Below are 12,986 nucleotides of genomic sequence, written 5' to 3'. Positions count from 1 at the left end.
GTCAGTAGAATCTATGAGTATTACTCAGTCCTGATGGTGATTTCTAGGGGTGGGAAGAGTTGGTTTTGACCCCTGTTGTAAATTGGTAAATGTTATAAGAAGATCAGAAGTATAGCAGAGTTGCTTATTGTTGCTTCTTTTTTTTTTTAATAATTTGGTTCTGGAAACACTGACTTCTTATAAGGCAAGGAAAAGAAATTTAGAGAAAACTATAGGCAAAGGGCAAGTTCAACTGTTTTTTAGTTGATGTGGTTTTATACAATCCCAGGGATCCAACAAAAAATATAAATCAAAAGAACTAAATATATTTATAAAATAGGAAGCTAAAACATAACTCAAAAAAATGATCATTTTTCTGCATATTATCTATAAACAACAGCAACAACAGGAAATGGAAAAAATCATTCAAAATAACTTTAAAAATTGAATTATTTGGTAATTAACTTACCAAGAAAAGTCAGAATTCATATGATGAATACATCTATAAAATGCCCATTAGAGAAATATAAAGAGACATAAATAGTCACAGATGTATCTGAGAATAAATGGTAAAGAATGACATGAATGGAAAGTGCAGAGACTGTACCAAATTTGTGGTTTTAACATATTCACTACAATTTGAGTTCCTGCAATAGCAGACAGTCTAGTGATTTTAGGTACAAATGGTATTTGTGTTTTTACAGGTAGATAATAGGATCCTATATTTAGAGCTGGAAGGGACTTTGGAGGTCTTTTATTTCAACTTCATTTTATAAATGAGAAAACTGAGACCCAGAGTTTAAATATTCAAAGTCACACAGGTTAGTAAGTAGCAGAGATGGAATTATAATATAAGACTTCTACTAAAAAAACCAGCACCCTACACTGTACATAAAGTTACCTTTTCTCCATGGAATAACTTCTGACAATCTCCAGTTGCTTTATATAGAAATTCTTGGTGAGTGGTACAATATTCTTTGACCTCTTTTATAGATGGAAAGAGTCAAGAATCCCAGGAACAGAAAGCAACTTGCTCGTGGTCTCTTGGGCTGGCTTGAGGACAGTGTTCAGATCTCTTGCCTTCTAGTCCATTGCCCCATCCCTTGCCCACCCGAGCATTGGTGTGTTTGTTGTCTCCTTTGATTTCCCCAGGGGGTTTTCCCACTTGGCAGGAGAGAAGGAATGACCAACAGTCCAGCTCATCCAAAACCAAAAATGGCAGCAGTTTGTTTTTCTGTGGAGAAAGCATTGGAAGGCATGCCAGGGAGATCCAGACCTGGTCCACAAGAGAGTTTCTGTTCTTTCTCTTCCCTCTCCCCACAGTCCTCAAAATTGAAACTTTGTAAGTGACTTTAAGGCTAACAGTAAGTGCTGGATCTTCTGCATCCAGAGCAAGTGCCTCTTTCCTTATCCTCATTGTGCCCACATATCCCAAAAGAGAGGTGTCCTCCTGGATCCTACAGTTTGTACTAGAAAGCAGGACTTCAGTACAGTAAGATGTTCAGTCTCACCTGGAATCACTAACTTATTCCAATACAAAAGCCCTTCCTTGTTCTCACTTCCCAGGAGCTCTCAGCCTTATACCTACCCAGGAAACTCCTTTCTCTGTCTACTTCTATTCTCCCAGTGTTTATTGATACCATTCCAAGGGTGCCACAAAATCTTATTTTATTATTCCTCTGACACATTATTCTTCATTTTCCATCTGAGTACAAGATTGCACAATTCACAATGTGTATGTAATCTTCTCTCATGATCTACTACATTCTGCTAATCTTCGCAACAGCCAAGACAAATGAACTAGCCTCAGCACTGAATTAAGTTATAACTCCCAGGCTTACTACACAAGGCGACATACCCCAAATACTTTCTGGCTCTTGAGCTATTGGTGTTTTCCAAAGCAATAATGAAATAAGACAGAGACAACCTCTTCCATAAGGTATCACAGATGAAACCAAAACACTAAATAAAGCAGATTATGTTAATTGTAAATATTATTGTTCTGTAGATGTGTCATGATACACTGGATGTATCAGTAGGGTCAGAGGCAGGAAGATTGAGATTCAGATCCCATCTATTTTGTGTACTGGCACAAACTGCCTAATCCCAAGAATCCCTCAAAAAATTCCCTAGAATTTGCCTCTTAAGTCATAGACTTACTTCCCCATGCTGGCCAAATCCCAGATCCTTCACTGTATTCACATGTATCACTGTTGGTGATTGGCATTGGGTTCTGCCTCTCATTTGATTTTATCATAAATTCTGAGCTCAATCAATTAGGAGATATGTTGTGATCTAATCTGGGACTCAGGAGTTCTGTTCTCTTGGTGTCACAGCTTATCCTGTGACTTTGAACGTGTCTTTTGCCTCTTGGTGCCCGAAGGAGACCTGAAGAGTGATTGTGATGATAAAGTTTCCCATCATTGTCTGAGTTTATTTATGTCTTTTTTTTAATTTTTTTAAATTAAAAAAATTTTTTTTGTTTATTTTGTTTATTTTTAAAATTTATTTATTTTACATTTATTTTTATTGTTTATTATGTATGATTCCATTTAACCTGGAAGCCTTGGATATCTATTACCTCTTCCTTCCTAGGACGAAGTGAAGTGGGCAGAGAAGATTCCCTGGCAATGCCAAGCAGTGTTAATGAAGTGCCTCTTTGGCACAGCAGGACCAATAACACCACTGGCTCCATTTGCATAGCCTTTTTAATTTTCAAAGTGACTTCACTTGTCACAATACTGTGGGAGTGCTTTAACCCTCATATTAGAGATGAGATGCTGGAAATGCAGAGAGGACTCGAGAGATTTGCTTAAAGTCAGTCAAATTCTTCACATGTCAGTGGAGGTATTCTAAACCTCCAGTCTAGGACCTTTAGTTCTTTAGGCCAACATGTGGGCTATTCCATTATATAGAAACTACCTGAGATCAGGATTATTTTGTTTCTGCTTTATGGCCAGTGCCTAACTCAGTGGCTTCTATTTAGTGGTCAGATTTTAAATCCCAGACCACTGATCTCTTCCCCTACATCATGCCTGCAGTCATCTACCTCTGATCTCTTCTGTGGACAACTTCCAGACAAATCTCCTTAAAATGCCATTTTTATCTTATTCTCCTATTAAAAACGTTTATTGACTTCTTATACAAAAACCCTTAGTCTGGCATTCAAGATCACAATCTAGTCCCATGTAAAACTTGCATTTCCCTCTCCAAGACCAAGAATGTTCTCTCTTCTCTCCATATATCCAGTTATACCCATTTTCTAAGACACTAATTGAAGTCCTACCTCTATAAATTCTTTCATGATTGCCCCCAAGCATTAATATATAAATGACTTTCTCACCATCTGGTCCCTAATAGCATATTGCCCATGCCACTCACTTGAAATTTATTTATTGTCTGTCATTATAACAACATCTCACATTTTCAGAGCCCTTTAAGGTTTACAAAGTACTTTCTTTACAATAACTCTACAATATAAATAGTGAAAGTATTATTATACCCATTTTATAGCTAAGGAAACTGATTTTTTTTTTTAATTTTTAAACATTATTTTATTTGGTCGTTTCCATACATTATTCACTGGAAACAAAGATCATTTTCTTTTCCTCTCCGCCGCCCCTCCCACCACCTTTCCCTCTCCCATAGCCGATGCACGATTCCACTGGTTATCACATGTGTTCTTGACTCGAACCCATTTCCCTGTTGTTGGAATTTGCATTATAGTGTTCATTTAGAGTCTCTCCTCAGTCTTATCCCCTCCAACCCTGTAGTCAAGCAGTTGCTTTTTATCGGTGTTTTTACTCCCAGAGTTTATCCTCTGCTTGTGGATAGTGTTTTTTAGATCCCTGCAGATTGTTCAGGGACATTGCATTGTCCCTAATGGAGAAGTCCATCACCTTCGATTGTACCACAGTGTATCAGTCTCTGTGTACAATGTTTTTTTGGTTTTGCTCCTTTTGCTCTGCATCACTTCCTGGAGGTTGTGCCAGTCTCCATGGAATTCCTCTACTTTATTATTCCTTTGAGCACAATAGTATTCCATCACCAACATATACCACAGTTTGTTCAGCCATTCCCCAATTGAAGGGCATCCCCTCGTTTTCCAATTTTTGGCCACCACAAAGAGCGCAGCTATGAATATTCTTGTACAAGTCTTTTTCCTTATTATCTCTTTGGGGTACAAACCCAGCAGTGCTATAGCTGGATCAAAGGGCAGACAGTCTTTTATCACCCTTTGGGCATAGTTCCAAATTGCCCTCCAGAATGGTTGGATCAATTCACAACTCCACCAGAGGAAACTGATTTAAAAATCTAATGGCTTAGACATATAGTTAATAAGAATTTGAGGCAGATGTCTTCTTAGGTTCACTTGACACAAGTCCCACCTCTTAACATTGTATATTCCAACCTTTTGGGTGGTCTAAGTATATAGGAGTGACAGTTCTTTTTTTCCACCTTATTCGTTTTTTTAAAATTCTGGGTACTGCTTATGTCCTTCATTAATGAGGATAATTAAGAAATGACTGGAATGAGAATTTACCACCCTATACCTGGTCTCCTCTCTCACATAGTGACAAACCAGTAGGTAGGGTAGAGTAGAGTGAAACTAGCATCCATTTATTTCTAGATCTCTTGACATAAATTGGTGTCTGGGCAAGAACAAGTTCAGATAAGCATGAGCCAGCCAATTCAGAAAATAGAAAAAAGAAATTCCTTTGGGAGGAGGATAGTTCTGGAAAGAGCTCCAAATGACAGCAGGCAGATCTATGGAAGGTTTTCCTCTTCTCTCTCTTCCCTTCTCCCTCTCTTTCGTCCTCATTGTTGGCACTCAATCCTACTTTTCAACAAGCCCCCTTCGTGCTGTTACTTGTGGTTCATTCCCTGGCACTAGTGTTAAGAAAAATCTTGGGAGCTTGTCAGCCTTCCAGAGGACTGTCTCCATGAGAGATGGTGGTTAGAGTGTAAACCAGCCTTTCCTGTTTCTTCCAAAGAACCCACTGGGACCTAGAGAGTAGGCTCCCCGAAGCCTCAGTGCCTGTGTGGCCCTAAAAACTTTGGAGTTTGTTTGAGACATTAGGGAAGATCAGAGTTCCTTCAAGTTGGGTTCCTACTCATTTCTATTCCCCCTTTCTCTCATGCTCTCCTTATCCCTACTTTTGCCCCCAATAAACAATCTCTGACAACTATTAAACTTGATATTGTTATTGGTCTTAACCCTCTTGGAACAATTTGCACATATTATCACACATAGATAGAACTTTACTAGATGGCTCATCCACCTACTAGCCATGTGGAGAAGAATGGTTGAAAGGAAATAAAAAGAAGAAAAGCAAGAAATACATCTCTGCTTCCCAAATAGTGTATATGGAGATGTTGGAAATAAATGTACTAGCCAAAGAATAGAGAAGCAGCACCAAACTTTGCCATCTTAACTTTGTAGTTTTTATCATTTCAAGGGTGCCATCTTTTCCCTTTAGACATACTCCTCCCACCCCAGCTCCTCTTTGCTTTGGTTGACTTGCTATTAGCACAACCCACAGCCTCAGAGGTAGATTTCCCTTCAAAAACCATACCCTGAAGTTTGTAACCTTTCCCAACTTAGCTTCCCATTGGTACCCCTTCTCTGGTCCCCATCATCCAGCACAAGTTTTAAAGGAAAACTAAGCTTTACCACAGTATAAAAGAATCTGGGGCTGCACATTGTAAACTGAAAGTAAATCTCACACTTCACAATTAGTTCAGTACAATTAAACATTACTTGCAGGTACTTTTTTAAATTTAAGAGTTTATTTTTTGTCTTTGTTTTTAAGATTTTTGTTTAAGACCCCTTCTTCAGCTCTTGATCTTTGGGGCTCAGTTTTATTTTTGCTAGACTTTCTGCTTTCCCAAAATAAAGAGCTCTCTCTTTCTCATCTCTTCATGAGGATCCCAAGCAAAGATAAAATGAGGCACTTCTGTGCCAAAGGCAAGATTGGAAAATTGTGGCACATACTAACCCATAATCCTTTATATTAAAATTTTTGTTCCAGATGTCTTACTCCTCACCAAAGGCTCTTATATACAAATTTACTTCCATAAAATAAAGGCCTATAGGCCTTGGAAAGAAGAATTTTCTACAAATTTTCTACAAATACCTATATTTGTTTTTTGAACTAATATTAAATAGAATCTTTCATTGGGTTCCCTCATGTCTCAGGACTTATACAAGTGCTCATCTTATCAATACCCAGCCCTCCTTTGACTTCAGGTCTGAACTATTTGCTCAGAAGTCACCTACCCCATTTGTTCAATCAAAAACCTCCCTTAGTACTACCTTAAGAAGTCTTAAAGAGTCTTTATCTTGATTCTGGGCACTTAGCTCCTTATTAAGTTTTCCTGAATCAATCCCCACCCTTCCCTCCATTTATTTATTTATCAGTTCTATCCTTCCTGTTTCTTTTCATGTTCCCTATCTACCTCTGTTCTTAAGACTTTTTTTTTTAAGTAGGCCCTTTGCCCCACTCTGCCATCTTGGATTAGCTCATCCTGGGTTCTCTTTCTTTGTGATGATTTCCATTAATGTTTTTCATTTTAAAAAACCCCCTTTAGCTTTTCTTAACTTTTTCTTTGTTACTAGCATCAGTAGCCCTACTGGCTCAGACCAGAAATTCCATTCCTTCTGGTAGCTGGGATTTCCACAGCCTCCTATCCTAAACTGGCATCTCTTTTACATCCTTTAAGTAGTAAGTAGGAGTTAAAAGATAACTATCTTCTTGCCTTAAGAAATCCCACTCACTTCTCTGACAACACTGACCAATATGGAAGTATGCTTTGCATAATTACATGTATTACACAGATCAAATTGCTTACCCTCTCTGAGAGGGGAGAGGGAAAGGGAGGGAGACAATTTGGATCTTATCATTTTGGAAAACATGTTGAAAATTGTTGTTATATGCAATTGGGAAAACAAAATCCCACTCAGCATTGCGTAGGTCCTCATGAGTGGTAAAATTCTTGAGTTTGTACACTAGAATTTTAGTAGCAGCTTGATCATTTCACAACCAGTCCATTTTTAGACAGAGGGGCATTTTCATCACAAGGCACAGCAGGCATCTGAAGTGCCACGGTCAGCCGTCCCCTCTGGAGTGGTGGAGTCACCTTCCATTCGATAGAACTTCTATAGCAAAGAGTTATGGATGGTGAGTCTGAGAAGGAGGAAGAGCTTCTAGAAAGTAACTACCAGCCTATGGAACTGACAGTGGGTAAAGCGGCTTCAGAGGAAGTGCCCAGTTTCCCAAGTACTCCCAAATACTCAGCTGTAGTTTCAGCTGATCCTGACCAATGCATTTCCCCTTTGCAGAGCAAAGTTTAGATTGTTCAATTCAAGAAAGAGATATTAAGTGTCTATTATGTTCAAGGCATTATGCTGGATGTGAAGGATACAAATACAAAAAGCAAAGCTCTGCCCTGGGAGTGAGTGTACAACCTACTTGGCGAGGAAGGAGAACCCTTAACAGTCAGGGGAATGGGGATTAGGGTTCCTAAAGGAGGTGGGACCTTATCTCTGCTCTAAAGGAGAATAAAGATTCTCAGATGGAGATGAAGGGAAAAGGCACCTGTTTCCCCTCACTCTCATTCTCTTTGCCTGTCTCTATTTCAGTGTACTGGGATCTAGTTGTCCTCAAGCAGAGGGTACCTGGGACCAAGAATGACCACACTATTTTCAGTAAGATAGGCTAAGGATCACAGTTCTGTTGTTATTTGTGCCCCGAATTCTGCCCACTACCAAAGAGTTAGGGCAGTGGGAGAGATGTTCCTTTCCCTCCACTTAATACATGTTCCAATAGGGGACGGCATTTTCCAAGTGATGTGAAATTGGCCAAGACATTTAAAGGTTCAGCTCTGAAACAAACCTACCCACAACTACATGCTCCTCCCGCAATCTGCCTCTATTCCTTCTAGTAGCACCTTGTCAAGTCAGAAACCAGGCTCTTTTGTCCTAAACGTCCTTTGCAACTTCCAGATCACTAGAGTGGCAGGCTCTGCTGAGCGCTAACCTACAGAATTAAGAAATTCCTCAAGCAAAAAACATAGGCAGCAGGAGCAATCCCCTCCCAAAGCCCATTTAACTATAACAGGCTTTAATATCCTGGTCCATTGGCAGAACTGTAGGTTTGAAAAGGATATTGAGAGCTAGCATGAGAATGGCCATTGTGAGCTTATTTACTATCTCATTATTAGTAGTTTTTGCTAAAGTGGCCATAGTGTTCAAGGCACTTGGCCAGTGTTAAGGTTCCTGGAAAAACAAAGAAACTGCGATCCTACCCTCAAGAAACTTTACTTGTTAGCATAGAGATAAAATCTTGAGAAAAACTTTTTAATCAGAGATTGCCTTTAACTACCACTGGAAATTGGATTCCCACCTGGAGAGACCACATAATCTGTTTGGGGTCAGATGTTTCCTTTTGGCCTGTCCTACATTGCAGATGAGTGACGATACCACTTAGCATTCCCATTAAGAGCCCAAGACCATGAATTGGAAATGATGCCAACTTGTAAAGAGAGAGGAGAAGCAGGTAGCATTTAGGGTGAACACCTATCTCTATTATATGATTCAGTTAAACATTTATTTATTAAACACCCAGTATGTACAAGATAATTGACTCTAATGGGGATATAGAAATGAATAAGACATGACCCCTGCTTTCAAAGAATTTAAAATACCATAAGAAAAATAAGACCACTGGAGAATAAACAATAATATATGAATATAATGTAATATATGAAAGAGGTAGAAAAATATAGGATGCTTCATGGATTTAAATATTAACCTCCTTCTGGTTTAAATGAAATTTCAGCTGTTGGGGGAAAGGTTTCAAAGTGCCCTGAGGGGAAGGTATGTCAGGTGTGCATGTGAGGATTTTATGTGAGCCAATTTGATACCAATATCATCAAGAAGAGAACTCAACTTAGGTACTGAAGACAGCGATGGTAATGATTATCATACAATCTCAAAGCTGTAAAAGAGCCTAATATTTCATATAATTATTCTTCCACCTCCAGATAGATCCCATTTCTGGCCCCTCCAAACATACAAGTCATATGTATTGTCATATGATTGTCATATGATTGTCATAAGATTGAATAGGAAAAAATCTAACAGTCCATAGTGTCAAAAAGTTACTTTTGTCAAATCTCCAGCGCCATATTACTTAGTTGTATACTTGACATAATTAGGAGTTGACTGGTCTCTTTTATTCATGAAGACATCAATAATCTTTTCTGATATTTCTTCCCTAAATTAAATAGTCCTACTTCCTTGCTTCTTTTTGCAGGTCCACCAAGCTCAGTCTGAAATAAGTAGCGCTTAAATTTGGGCCCTAACCACGTTTCTCTTTTGTTTTCTCCCCGTCAGCTAACTATCATATTCAAGAATTTCCAGGAGTGTGTCGAACAGAAGGTATACCAGGCAGAAATGGATGAGCTCCCGGCAGCTTTTGCTGATGGCTCCAAGAACGGTGGTGACAAACATGGGGCCAACAGCCTGAAGATTACTGAGAAGGTGTCTGGCCAGCATGTAGAGATCCAGGCCAAGTACATTGGCACCACCATCATTGTGAGGCAAGTGGGCCGATACCTGACTTTTGCTGTGCGCATGCCAGAAGAAGTAGTAAATGCGGTAGAGGACAGGGACAACCAGGGCCTCTACCTCTGCCTCCGGGGTTGTCCCCTCAATGAGCAGATTGACTTCCAGTCTTTCCATGCCACAGAGAGCTGGGGTCCTCGGAGGAAGGGGCCCAACACTCCTGTTTCCTCCCCAGAGATCTTTACTTATGAGACGGCCACGGCCAGGTGCAAGGAGAAACTTCCAGTGGAGGACCTCTACTTCCAGGCCTGCGTGTTTGATCTATTGACCACAGGGGATGTGAACTTCACGCTTGCTGCTTACTATGCCTTTGAGGATGTCAAGATGCTGCATTCCAATAAGGACAAGTTGCACCTCTATGAAAGGACATGGGACTTGCCTGGCAATGCAGCCCCCTCGGGGCAGTGCCAGGTGTTCCTCCTTTTCCTCGCAGCCTCGGTGTGGTGTTTGGTCTCAGTGTTCTCGTAGGTGTTTGTTGTGCAACCTAGAGGAAATAGACTTTAGAGTGGAAGGAGAGGGCAGCCCCCTTCCTTGGGAACATCTGTCTTTTTTTGACCTGGTCAGAATCCCCCAGGGAGCAGAAGAGTTCTCACATCTCTGTCACCCGTCTTCTCTTTCCGAAGAGAAAAGAGGGGAATGTACCGATCCAGCAGGCAGGTTGCTGAGAGACTGTTACCTCACGGAGACAGATTTTTGCTTCCTTTGCTGGCGAGGGTGAGGGGGTATCCGTGCCCACCCCCCAGTTACTGCTCTCTTAGTAGTGCTACAAAGGCTCTAGTGACCGTGATGTTGGCATTTGTGAACATAGCATTGTGTTTGAATATTGGGTAGCTGCTGCCACCTGGCTGTTTCATCAGTGGGGGTGAAAAAGATGCTCCATCCCCAAACTTCTCCCCTGCCCCATCCCTGTCATATGAATGTGCAAACCATAAGACGCCCTGCACTGTGTGCCTCGTGGAACACGAGACTCCTTTTTCTCAGATCTCTCTCACACACACACACACGCACGCGCGCACAACAAGCCAGGTGCGTGCTCACACATGCACGTGTAAAATGCACTGAACTAGTGGACAGAGATGCCTGTGACACGCACGGGTTTCTGCTGACCCTTGGAGAAGCACACACGCACACATAACCTCACGATCACGCCATGCCTCCCCGGCAGCCCCCTCACCCAGAAACACAGGTAGAAAATTCAGAGGGCTTCCACTAATGATCGTCTCCTTTCTCTGGGAGTGCTCCGATGCCCTGCGGAGGTACAGGGTCTGAGAATGAGAAGAGTTGGGTTTGAGGAAGCCCAGCGGACCCCTAAACATAGCGCCTAACCATAGAGTAGACCTTCCTCAGCTTTCATTTGGCTCTGTGCTGTGGGGCGTTCTTGCCATCGCCAAAAGGCATTTCCTGTAGTTCCCTCCCTCTCTACCCATGGGTTTGCAGGGTGATTCGGGCGCAAGAAGTGCTAGGAGCCTGGAGAATCGAGTTCTTGTGCCCATACGGCTTCCCCTTGCTCCCCTGCCCGCCGCCTGCTCCAGCACAGCTCCCCAGAGTATCGTGCGGAGGGAGCTCCATTTGCAAACAGCAGAGACATGACTTGTGTTCTAGGATGTAACTTATATTGTCTCCATAGTAGACCGAATCCTTTCCATTAACGTGTTTTTTGTTCTCTCCCCCAGTGTGACTGTACATATGAAGAGATAGAATTGGTTTTAAATGTTTAAACAGAAAAAAAATGTGTTTACTACTTCGGCCCCTTCCTGGGACAGTGATGGCGAGGGCGGCTCAAGAGGGAAGTGCACGGTAGTAATATAGCCAACAGGGCAAGCCATGGAGGCTCCGGGGTGGACGGGGCCAGCTGGCCTGCCCCATTCACCTCCAGTTTCCTGGTTCCTGGCCTCAGAAAATCATTTGTTGCCTCCCTCTGTGAAACAGCAGCCATTCTTCCATTTCCCTGTCCTGCTGCCGCTAAACTGTGGACCTCAGGAGGGCAGATGAGACATCTGCTGGAGGGCAGCTCCCTTCCTCGTTCCCCAGTGTGGGGCCCCTGGGGGGGAGGGAATATCTCCCTGGCTGGCCCTTCACCATTGACTACAGTAAGTGAGAAGAGGAGAAAAACCTCCTGATACCCGAGTCAGCCTGAACTTAACAGCCATCCCCCCCATGATGTTTTATAGAAAGGACATGAGAATTTTCCTCCCTGTAGAGAGGTGACCCTTGAAAGTCTGTGTGTGAAAGTCCAGCCTTTCAGAGCCTGTGCAGATCTGGGGGCTCCTCAGCCCTCCCCACCCCCGTCCCATGAAACACTCCCCAGAAGGACTTTCTCTCAGCCAATAAGCATTGCCAAGGGAGCTACCTGGGGCCCTGCAGAGCCCATTCCCTTTAGGACCCCTCCTGCCCCGGCTCAGTGGGTCCAGGACCTTCCTGGCAGCAAGGACTTGCTTATCTCCAAGAAGTTTAGTTCTCTCTGCCAAAGCCACGAAGCATAGCAGGAAGGGCACCCCTTACTGCTCATTGTAAGAATACCCTGTTGGGAGTAAAAAGTGAAGCACTTTATTTTGGTTGTGTTTGATCAAGTTCTGCTTAAAGGTGAAGAAACCTCACTGTATCCATGTGTGTAAAACCTATGTGGAGTGTCACCGCATGTACATACTGTAAATTATTTATTGATGAAATAATGCAAGTAAAGTTAAGTTTGGTTGTTCCTCTTTTTTTGCCCTCTTTTTTTTGGGGGGGGTTAATATTTTACAGCACCTTCCTCTTAGAGACTAACTTCATTTCCTATCTGGGGAAAAAAATTATACATGTCTCCGTGTGTCTGTGTGTATACTTAAGCACATATATGCAGAATGCATGTGTATTGTGTGAGGAAGGAGCCTGGGATGCTTGCTTTAACAAGCCAGACACGAAGTTTTAATATGCCAATTTTAGCCTCCTTGAAAACAACCAGTGTGAGGCTTCTAGTTATATGAGAAAACTGGAAGAAAGTTATCCCCTTGGTGGTCTTCTGAGGAATATTAATAATAATGGAATGCTTTATGGTGACAGAGAACTCTCAATTCAGTGAGTATCATATTTGTTCCTCACAAAAATAAATGGAAATGGAAAAGGGACAAGTGCTCTCAAAATTCAAGAAAAAACCACCTGACACATTTTAAAGCAAAACAGAGAAGGGAGAACTGGAAATAAAGGGAAATGATGGAATAAAGTTCAAAATTAATCTTATCTTGCCAGGGTTACCTTGCTGGAGGATTTGGTATTGGCTCATGAGCTAACCCTGGCTTTTTTGAATGATGAAAGTCAAAGAATGCTATTGAAGAGACCTAAGAGGTCATCTAATCCAACCCTCCCCATTTCTCTTCCCCCTCCATCCCCACTGCACATA

The 12,986-nt window shown here is 41.8% G+C and overlaps 1 protein-coding gene across 2 annotated transcripts in view; it reads left to right on the top strand.

Moving 5' to 3' along the window:
* The window catches only part of RGMA (repulsive guidance molecule BMP co-receptor a), a 49,405-nt gene extending 37,096 nt beyond the window's left edge, over window positions 1-12,309 (top strand). For both annotated transcript variants that reach the window (XM_007479405.3, XM_007479406.3), the window contains exon 4: window positions 9,377-12,309. In XM_007479405.3, coding sequence (XP_007479467.1) covers window positions 9,377-10,075 — 699 coding nt within the window. In that variant the 3' untranslated portion in view covers window positions 10,076-12,309. The remainder of the gene's footprint in view (window positions 1-9,376) is intronic.
* The last annotated feature ends 677 nt before the right edge of the window (window positions 12,310-12,986 follow it).

Source organism: Monodelphis domestica, chromosome 1 (genome assembly GCF_027887165.1).
Source record: "Monodelphis domestica isolate mMonDom1 chromosome 1, mMonDom1.pri, whole genome shotgun sequence".
Taxonomy (NCBI): domain Eukaryota; kingdom Metazoa; phylum Chordata; class Mammalia; order Didelphimorphia; family Didelphidae; genus Monodelphis; species Monodelphis domestica.
This window is presented reverse-complemented; position numbering and strand designations above follow the sequence as displayed.